General features: G+C 39.1%; 1 protein-coding gene and 1 pseudogene across 1 annotated transcript; both read left to right on the top strand.

The window, feature by feature from the left end:
- The first annotated feature begins 996 nt into the window (after nt 1-996).
- LOC102137006 (olfactory receptor 51M1) lies at nt 997-1,989 on the top strand. The gene has a single exon (XM_005578901.4). The coding sequence runs from the start codon at nt 997-999 to the stop codon at nt 1,987-1,989; it is 993 nt and encodes a 330-aa protein (XP_005578958.3).
- A 7,428-nt stretch (nt 1,990-9,417) lies between these two features.
- Nucleotides 9,418-10,358, top strand: LOC107127378 (olfactory receptor 51L1-like; annotated as a pseudogene).
- Nucleotides 10,359-10,805: the final 447 nt, after the last annotated feature.

Raw genomic sequence — 10,805 nt, 5'->3', positions numbered from 1 at the left:
ACTAAACTTGAGGAATTTAAGAAGGCTGAAGGATATCATATCTAAGCTAAGGTGGGTTGTATCAGTAGAAGGTAACTAGACAAAGATTAAGGGAAAGCTATCTAAGGAAAAAATGTTTTTATTACAGGAAGAATGAAAATACAAATGTTTACATATGAGCAAGAATACTAGATAAACTGGAAGAATTGTTTAGTGTCATTAACACCATGAATGTAGCAGAGAAAATTAAGGTAGATAAGAAAATAGGATATATACAGAGAGAAAATAAGGTAGGGTCTTGAATGTCATTTTAAACCTTTTTTACTTCATTAAAAACTTTTATGTCTCTCTTGCTATATAGTAGTCAACTGAATAGAGTAGTAGAAAAGATAAGTCACTGGAACGTCCAGAAAGAGTGATCTGAATTAGAATAGCATCAATGAAGGTGACGATGAGTAAACAGACTTGAATTATCTGGTAAACAGAAACCCCAGCACTTGGTGATTGGTTGATTAGATACTACGGAGAGATGTGATATGGAGAAGTCTAACATATAACATGATATTTGACTTGGGCCACTGAGATAACGAAAAGTACAGATGTTGCTAGAATCTGGAAATCAAAAGAGAAGACAAGTTCTGGAATTATATATTTGTTATTTACCAGTATATGGATGGTAAATGAAATCACGGGAGTGGATGACATTAAGAAGAAATAATAGAATATGGCCAGAAAATTGCCAAGGATGGGAAGAGCTATACTTAAGGGTGGAGCAATAAAGACACACCAGCAAAGAGGCAGAGAGGAACTGGAATAACAGAAATACAGAGAAAAACTGGTGAGGGCAATGTTATCAAAGAAAGTTCAGAAGTGAGCCTGGTGGAATTCATAAGGGTGGAGTAGATAATACTAAAGGTGATGATGACCGTGGTACTGCTTGGGATGTTGTGAATGTTAGTGAAGCTGAAGAATTAGTAACCAGAAATATCCATTTATTTTCAGCTCAATCCCCGAGGAATGTCAGCCCAATATTCACGCAGTCTTCAATTCATGCCGCTGTCCAACATTACTCAGTTTAGCCCCATGTTCTATCTCACCAGCTTTCCTGGATTGGAAGCCATCAAACACTGGATTTTCATCCCCTTTTTCTTTATGTACATGGTGGCCATCTCAGGCAATTGTTTCATTCTGATCATTATTAAGACCAGCCCTCGTCTGCACACACCCATGTACTATCTACTGTCCTTGCTGGCCCTCACTGACCTGGGGCTGTGTGTGTCCACCTTGCCCACCACTATGGGGATCTTCTGGTTTAACTCCCATCATATCTACTTTGGAGCATGTCAAATCCAGATGTTCTGCATCCACTCATTTTCCTTCATGGAGTCTTCGGTGCTCCTCATCATGTCCTTTGACCGCTTTGTGGCCATCTGCCACCCTCTGAGGTATTCGGTCATTATCACTGGCCAGCAAGTGGTCAGGGCAGGCCTGATTGTCATTTTCCGGGGACCTGTGGCCACTATCCCTATTGTCCTCCTCCTGAAGGCTTTTCCCTACTGTGGATCTGTGGTCCTCTCCCACTCGTTTTGCCTGCACCAGGAAGTGATACAGCTAGCCTGCACAGATACCACCTTCAATAACCTGTATGGACTGATGGTAGTAGTTTTCACTGTGATGCTGGACCTGGTGCTCATCGCACTGTCCTATGGACTCATCCTGCACACAGTAGCAGGCCTGGCCTCCCAGGAGGACCAGCACCGTGCCTTTCAGACATGCACTGCTCATCTCTGTGCTGTGCTAGTATTCTTTGTGCCCATGATGGGGTTGTCCCTGGTGTACCGTTTTGGGAAGCATGCCCCACCTGCTTTTCATCTTCTTATGGCCAATGTCTACCTTTTTGTGCCTCCCATGCTTAACCCAATCATATACAGTATTAAGACCAAGGAGATCCGCCATGTCATTATCAAGTTCCTAGGTCTTAAAAAGGCCAGTTCTGAGTCCTGGGGCTAAAATTGCCCCTGGGTGCCTATAAGAAGGCCCCAAATTGGACTGAAAATTTGAGTATGTATTATTGAGTTATTACTGAGGCCCCAAATTGGACTGAAAATTTGAGTATTGAGTATGTATTATAGTACCCCATGCTCCCAAAGTTTTTTGCTCGCATCCTAAATAAAGTATGGGCAAATTTATTTCTTCAGCTGTGGCTTAAAAAAAAAAAAACTGACCTTCTCTTGCTTAAATTTGAATGATTCCTCCTACATCTGAGAACTGGCATTTTTAGTAGCATCAAAGCTATCCAGAAAGCAGCTTTGTTGAAGACCATCATCAATGTAACTAAAACTAAAATGAAACTAAATAAAAACTAAAAAGAACAATAAGTAACAGAGCACCCAGAAGAGAGCCTGGCAGAGCCCAGGTAAATGCCATTTGCTCTAACTCACCTCCGGAAATACACCTCCTTCAATGGTTCCTTGGGACTGCTTCCATCTTCTCTACCTGGCCAAGTTTCTTCTCATCTTTTTCTATGCTGATCAGCAGTAACTTTCAGACCCCCAAGTCACATCAGAAACCTCAGAACTCCTGCATTCTTCCTCAACACCTGGTTCAAGCAACACCCACCGCCACCCCCACCTCCCCAAATTTCTGAGGTTCTGCTCTCTCCTGACCATATTCCTCTAGAAGAAGAGACTTTGACCCTATCCTTGACTCCTCTCATCCCTGATTTTACCTTACAACCTCAAGTCCAACATTAAGCTAAAGTCAGTATTTACTTTTAGGTGCTTTAGTTGTGTGATATTGAACAATGACATGTAATGTGAGAAAGCTTCAGCCAAGGAAACTCTCACAAACATATTGAAGTCACAAGCCCATTGCTCAGAAGTAAATAAACTTTACATTGGCTGATCAGCCTGTCCCTACGAGTGACTAAATGCAATCCTTGCAGGAGTCTCAGCTTTGAAGTTGCTTCCTCAAGGACGTTTTCACAGATAGCTCCTCCCTTTCCAATAGTGGAGCACCAAATGTTCCATCAGTTTCCTTCCACCGTGCCCTGCGTGACATTTGTCATACAGTAATGTCCTGTTTATGAAGGTGTGTGCATGTGTCCATTAGAACAACTAAATAAAGATCCTTGGAGAAATTATGCATGTCTTGCACACCAGTAAATCTATATAAATACAATGCCTAGCACATGCTATATACTCGATAAATAAATATTAAATGTATGTGTGGACATATAGATACATAAAGTGGGATCCAGAGCTAAGAGAAGTTCTCTTCTTGTCTCGAGGAACTCCTCCTCTTCACATTCAGAAGCCCAAGAAGACACCTTTCTGCTGGCATCCATCAAGATGTTGTCTTCATTGTCCCAGTTCTACTTTACTCAGGCCCCCTGGATCCTCCCACCCATTCTCCTACAGGTTAAAATTACCATGAGGCCAGGCACAGTGACTTATGCTGTAATCCCAGCACTTTGGGAGGCCAAGGTGGGAGGATTGCTGAAGGCCAGGAGTTTGAGACCAAACTGGACAACACAGGAAGACACTGCCCCTATCAAAAATATATACATATATTTATATTATAAATATTTTATATATTAACATAACGTGTGTGTGTGTGTGTGTATATACACATGAATACCTATATACATGTATATATAGGTATATATGAGTGTATGTGTGCATACATATATCTACATATATATAGGCACACACACACTCACACACTCTTATATATTATGACCAGGAGATACTTCCTGAAAGTTGTTCTTCAAAGTTCTGGGGAATGAGAAAGCTTGTACATAAACCATCACTTCTCCTGTCTGATCAGGGTCCACAAAAAATGTGCTAAGTTGTTTAATTAACTAAACTCTACATTTCTTAGCATGGATTTAGCAGTATAGAAGTTCCTGGGCCCTGAATAGTGATATCCCTGCCTCCACAATAAGGCAGACTTTCCTGCCTCTATGTTCCAGGCTCTGCCTCCTCTCTCCCCAACTCCTCCCCTCCTCTTTATTTCTTTTTTTTTAGCCTGAGGCTGAGGTGGGAAGAGTGCTTGAGCCCAGGGGGTTGAGGCTGTAGTGAGCCATAATCACGCCACTGCCTGGGTGACCAAGTGAGACCCCATTTCAAAGATAAAAAGGAAAAGAAACAAAATTTCAAAGTGAAATTTAAAAAAGAACCAAACAAGAGCTATTTATGACAAACGCACAGCTAATATCATACTGAATTGGCAAAAACTGGAAGCATTCTCTTTGAAAACTGGCACAAGACAGGGATGCCCTCTCTCACCACTCCTATTCAACATAGTGTTGGAAGTTCTGGCTAGGGCAATCAGGCAAGAGAAAGAAATAAAGGGTATTCAGTTAAGAAAAGAAGAAGTCAAATTATCCCTGTTTGCAGATGACATGATTGTATATTTAGAAAACCCCATTGTCTCAGCCCAAAATCTCCTTAAGCTGATAAGCAACTTCAGCAAAGTCTCAGGATACAAAATCAATGTGCGAAAATCACAAGCATTCTCATACATCAGTAACAGACAAACAGCCAAATCATGAATGAACTTCCATTCACAACAGCTTCAAAGAGAATAAAATACCTAGGAATCCAACTTACAAGGGATGTAAAGGACCTCTTCAAGGAGAACTACAAACCACTGCTCAGTGAAATAAAAGAGGACACAAACAAATGGAAGAACATACCATGCTCACGGATAGGAAGAATCAATATTGTGAAAATGGCCATACTGCGCAAGGTAATTTATATATTCAATGCCATCCCCATCAAGCTACCAATGAGTTTCTTCATAGAATTGGAGAAAACTGCTTTAAAGTTCATATGGAACCAAAAAAGAGCCCGCATTGCCAAGACAATCCTAAGCCAAAAGAACAAAGCTGGAGGTATCATGCTACCTGACTTCAAACTATACTATAAGGTTACAGTAACCAAAACAGCATGGTACTGGTACCAAAACAGAGATACAGACCAATGGAACAGAACAGAGTCCTCAGAAATAATACCACATATCTGCAGCCATCTGATCTTTGACAAACCTGACAAAAACAAGAAATGGGGAAAGGATTCCCTATTTAATAAATGGTGCTGAGATAATTGGCTAGCCATAAGTAGAAAGCTGAAACCGGATCCTTTCCTTACTCCTTATACGAGAATTAATTCAAGATGGATTAGAGACTTAAATATTAGACCTAGAACCATAAAAACCCTAGAAGAAAACCTAGGTAATACTATTCACGACATAGGCATGGGCAAGGACTTCTTGTCTAAAACCAAAAGCAATGGCAACAAAAGCCAAAATTCACAAATGGGATCTAATTAAACTAAAGAGCTTCTGCACAGCAAAAGAAACTACCAACAGAGTGAACAGGCAACCTACAGAATGGGAGAAAATTTTTGCAATCTACTCATCTGACAAAGGGCTAATATCCAGAACCTATAAAGAACTCAATCAAATTTACAAGAAAAAATCAAACAACCCCATCAAAAAGTAGGCAAAGGATATGAACAGACATTTCTCAAAAGAAGACATTCATACAGCCAACAGATAAATGAAAAAATGCTCATCATCACTCACCATCAGAGAAATGCAAATCAAAACCACAATGAGATACCATCTCACACCAGTTAGAATGGCAATCATTTAAAAAATCAGGAAACAACAGGTGCTGGAGAGGATGTGGAGAAATAGGAACACTTTTACACTGTTGGTGGGACTGTCAACTAGTTTAACCATTGTGGAAAACAGTATGGCGATTCCTCAAGGATCTAGAACTAGAAATATCATTTGACCCAGCTATCTCATTACTGGGGATATACCCAAAGGATTATAAGTCATGCTGCTATAAAGACACATGCATATGTATGTTTATTGCAGCACTATTCACAATAGCAAAGACTTGGAATCAACCCAAATGTCCATCAGTGACAGACTGGATTAAGAAAATGTGGCACATATACACCATGGAATACTATGCAGCCATCAAAAAGGATGAGTTTGTGTCCTTTGTAGGGACATGAATGCAGCTGGAAACCATCATTCTCAGCAAACTATCGCAAGAACAGAAAACCAAATACCGCATGTTCTCGCTCATAGGAACTAAACAATGAGATCACTTGGACACAGGAAGGGGAGCATCACACACCAGGTCCTATTGTGGGGAGGGGGTAGGGGGAGGGATAGCATTAGGAGATATACCTAATGTAAATGATGAGTTATTGGGTGCAGCACACCAACATGGCACATATATACATATGTAACAAACCTGTGCGTTGTTCACATGTACCCTAGAACTTAAAGTATAAAAAAAAAAAAAGAACCAAACGCTATGTATATTTGTGTGGTTTCTTGTGTATGTTTGTATGTATGTGTGGGTGCTGTCAGAATCTCAGGCTTGGGAGACCCTCTGGAACCCAGCAGTTTCTCCAGCCTTACAAGCTGGCACTCCTTAAACATAGGCTCCATTCTAAACTTTAATTTACATCCACATAGTAGGCCACATTACTCAATAGCAATTCTGGGACTTAGAATATTCTTCTACATGTTGAGAGGAAATTTCTATTCTATAGATCTCATTTGGTAGAATGGTGTATAAAAAATGAAGGATTTGGATTAGATTAGCATTGAAGTTCCATTTTGCCTCTTATTAACAAATAGACCACTGACATCTAAATTTCATTCTTTTCAAATTAGGAAATACATATAGGTAATAACATATTTGAAAACTTCCTACCTTACCAAAATTTAAAATGCAAATTAACATGTTTTAATTCGTTACTAAACGAATATTAAAGAAAAGAGTTAACAATCAATATCTGTGCTGTTAAGAATGTGGTAAAAGAGGTATTTTCACACACTGGAATGAAAACGTGATTTAATTTGTCTTTCAGAAAAAAACAAAATACATCAAAAGACTTGAAAATATTCACTCTCTGTGTCTCAGAAATGCCACTTCTAAAAATCTGTCCTAAATAAAGGATAAATTAAAAATTTAGGATGTAAGCTACTCGTGGCAAAATATTTTTCCTGTTTGCTCACAGTTCTAAATCGAGCTCCTAAGTCAATGATCAATAAATATGTGTTGAACTATTTAATAAGTGAATATTATAATTTAATTGTGTTATTGTCCATAATTTTAAGAATGAAAGCACACAAAATGTCTAGAACAAAAATGTTACATAAATCAAAGCATATTCATTTGATTCACTATTTATTATTAAAATGAAATTTAAATGCTTAGGAAACTGTTAGCAAAATATTAAATGAAAAACAATAAGCAAAATTATGTACAGAACAATCACTATGTAAAAGGTTATAAATATTTGTATCAAAAGAAACACAGCTGTGATATATCTTATTTTCTATATGTATTTCTCTAACTTTGCCTTATACCAATTTTCTGAAGAAGATATTTCAGTTTTATAATCTAAAAAGAGCATTTTACAATGACTATAAAAGGTTATATATTATGCTGAAGATGACAGTGAAGATGATAATTGTGATCATGATAAATGCTAATATTTATTAAGCATTTAAGTCACGGTAGAGAGTGCTGAGTACTTTTTTATTTTTATTATTTTTCATTATTTCATTTAATTTTCTCACCAAACCTGTAAAGTAGGGACGTATTATTATTTTCAATGTTTTAAAATTAGGAAACTGAGGTTCAGAGAGGAAAGGAACTTTCCTTAGTTCAATCACTAACATAAGTCAGAACTGAAATTCAATATCAAGCATGTCTGATTTTCTTAAACCATTATGCTGGACCTCCTCTCCAAACAGGGCCACTCGATTCAGAGCTGTGTTTTCCATGTCATACTGAAGGAAGTCCCATCACCTGGCTTCTCCCTAACTTTTTTGTTCTCTTTCCTAGAATATATTATCTATTTTTCCATTTAGTATCAGGAAAAGATAGCAACAGAAAACAGTAACATAAAATTATTGTATTAAATCCTTTTTAAATAGACTTGACTTTAAGAGTTATAGGTTCACAGAAGAACTCAGTAGAAGGTACTGAGTACCTTCTATTTTGCATATAATAGTTTTTAAAGCATATATTATAACCTAGGTATTATTCTAAGGGCATAATACACTATAAGTCACTTTATCTTGACAATAACCTTATGAAATGGGTACTACTAGATTACCCATTTTACAGATAAGTACACTGAGGCTGAGAGACAAAATATCTTGCCCAGTATTATACCAAGTTTGACAGTTCTCTCTGACTGTGGTGCTTGTAGTTTTAACTATGCTCCACTGATTCAACAACAACAATAAACAAAATAAATAAATAAATAAATAAAATCAGCCAAAGCTATACATATTCCTGCTAATGACAGTATCTGCTTTAAATGGTCTGGTCCATTCCTCAGCACAAGCCTATATTCCTGCAGGCAAAAATCTTTACAACTATCCCCTGTTATTTAATATCCACAAGCCTCTGTAAGCCTTTGAAATTGATATGGCTTATCAATTCAAATACAGATGGCTCATGTAATTGAAGTTCACATAATTTTATGTCTTTGTTTGTGACAACTATGAGCCTTTGTACATGTTTTCCCCTCTATTTAAAGTGTTCCCTATTTTGAATGATAGTGCAGACATGAGTAAGGAAAGCTTGCTAAATATTTGTATTACCTGGGAAGTCTGTTTTTGCTTCATCAAGGAAAGTTTTTTCACATGAACCTCCTGCAGAAGACAATGCTTTCTGAAAGATAGACTTTGTGTCTTATTATTAATGCTTGCATTCAAATATCTGACCCAAAGCTTGTGATCTTTACATATTTGCTCAGTGAATGACGGTGAACCTGGTTGTAAAGACAGACTCAAGGGGAGTTTTGTCTGGGAAAAGAAAAGAAAGACAAAAAAAGAGAACTGAGAAGCACCCAATACATTTTCTTACAAAGTTGGCAGCTGAGGAAAGAAGAGAGTGAAAGATCATCTGGCTCACTGAAATCCCTCTTAGGGGTGCTCATGGTTCACGAAATTTCCTTTTAAGATAACTGGGCATCTCAAATGCTTTGATCTAAGAGGATGCTAATCCCTCTTTGGCATTCATCAAGCCTGCCTCCATCTAGGGAGACTCCTTTGAGGGCCAAAGACCTAAGGGAGACAGACAGTTTTATAAGTGCCAGTGCAGCCAGTGTAGAATGGCATCCCCAGAAGAGGCTTAATATCATCGAGTTAAGTAAATAATTAGATGGCATTAATTAAAACAGTGCAGAATGCAGAGAAGGAGTTTAGACTGCTTGTGAAGGCAGTGGATAATTAAGGGGCAACCAAGTCCAGGCAGTACAGAGAGGCTAGACCATCCAGCAGGAGACTGGTGTCCAGTTATAGCAGAAGCCATTGTGCTAACTGCCCTGTTAACCTTCAAACACATTGCCACCTTCCCCAGAGTGAATAGGCCTCTTGAAATTGATGATGCCCTCTCTATCAAGTGTCAACTTGAGCTTCTCTACATTCCTGCTGATGGGCTTCCCAGGCCTGGAGTGGGCTCACCAGTTGATCTCACTGCCCATTTTTGTAGGATACCTTGTGGCCCTTGTGGGTAATGCCACCATCTTGCATCTGGAACTGACCCTTCCCTCCACCAGCCTATGTACTACTTCCTGGCCATCCTGGCTGTGACAGACTTGGGCTTGTGCATGTCCACACTGCCCTCTGTGCTGGGTGTGCTGTGGTTTGATGCTCGCACAGTGAACCTGGTGCCCTGTGTTCTGCAGCAGCATTTCCTCCACTCCTTCTTCATGGAGTCAGCCATGCTCTTTACTATGGCTCTGGACCTCCTAGTGGCCATCTGATTCCCACTGTGCTATGCATCTGGGCTCACAGGTCCCCGCGTAGCATTGATTGGGGTTGTGCTGAGCGTGCGATGTGCTGCTGTCACTGCTGCACCTTCATTGCACCTATTAAAATTTGACTACTGTCGACCTGGGGCACTCTCCCATGCTTACTGTCTTCACCAAGACATGATCCTCCTGGCTTGCTCTGACACACATTTCAACAGACTCTATGGGCTGTGCATCATTATGCTGGCCATGGGCTCTGATGTTCTTTTTATCCTACTCTCCTACACTGTCACCCTCTGCACTATGCTGGCCATCGTCTTTGCAGGGGAGTGGCTGAAGGCCCTCAACACTTGTGTCTCCCACATCCTGGCTGTGTTCTGTTTCTATGTGCCTGTGTTAGGCTTGTCCATTGTCCACAGGCTTGGGCGCCACGCCTCACCCTTGGTGCACATCCTCATGGGCACTGTCTCTGTGCTCTTCCCACCCTTGATGAACCCTGTTATCAACAGCATCAAGACCCAGCAGATTCGTAGGGCCATTCTCAAGGTGATTTCACTGGGGAAGATAAAATGACAAATTGGGGATGGACCACAGCAATTCAAAATAAGGAATTAGTTAATAACTCTTTCTAGAACCCTCTTACCACAAAGCAATTTTTATTTACTTCTTTTCATGTGACCAGTTGATTACACATTGTGAACTGACTCTGTTAAAATAAAGTTGATACTCATTAGTTCTTATGTATATATGTGTAAATATGTCATCACTGTTTTCTTACATGAAAAATAATTAGTTTTTTACATAAATGTTTGCAAGTTCAAAGATGCTGTTTTATTTTTATGAATCCATAATAGGAGTACATAATTTTATAAGGCATATGTGATATTTTGATACAAGTATACAATGTGTAATGATCAAATCAGGGTAACTGGGATATCTATCACCTCAAGCATTTATCATTTCTTTGTGACAGGAACATTCCAATTCTACTTTTTGTTATTTCAAAATATGCAATAAATT

Source organism: Macaca fascicularis, chromosome 14 (assembly GCF_037993035.2).
Source record: "Macaca fascicularis isolate 582-1 chromosome 14, T2T-MFA8v1.1".
Lineage (NCBI taxonomy): Eukaryota > Metazoa > Chordata > Mammalia > Primates > Cercopithecidae > Macaca > Macaca fascicularis.
This window is presented reverse-complemented; position numbering and strand designations above follow the sequence as displayed.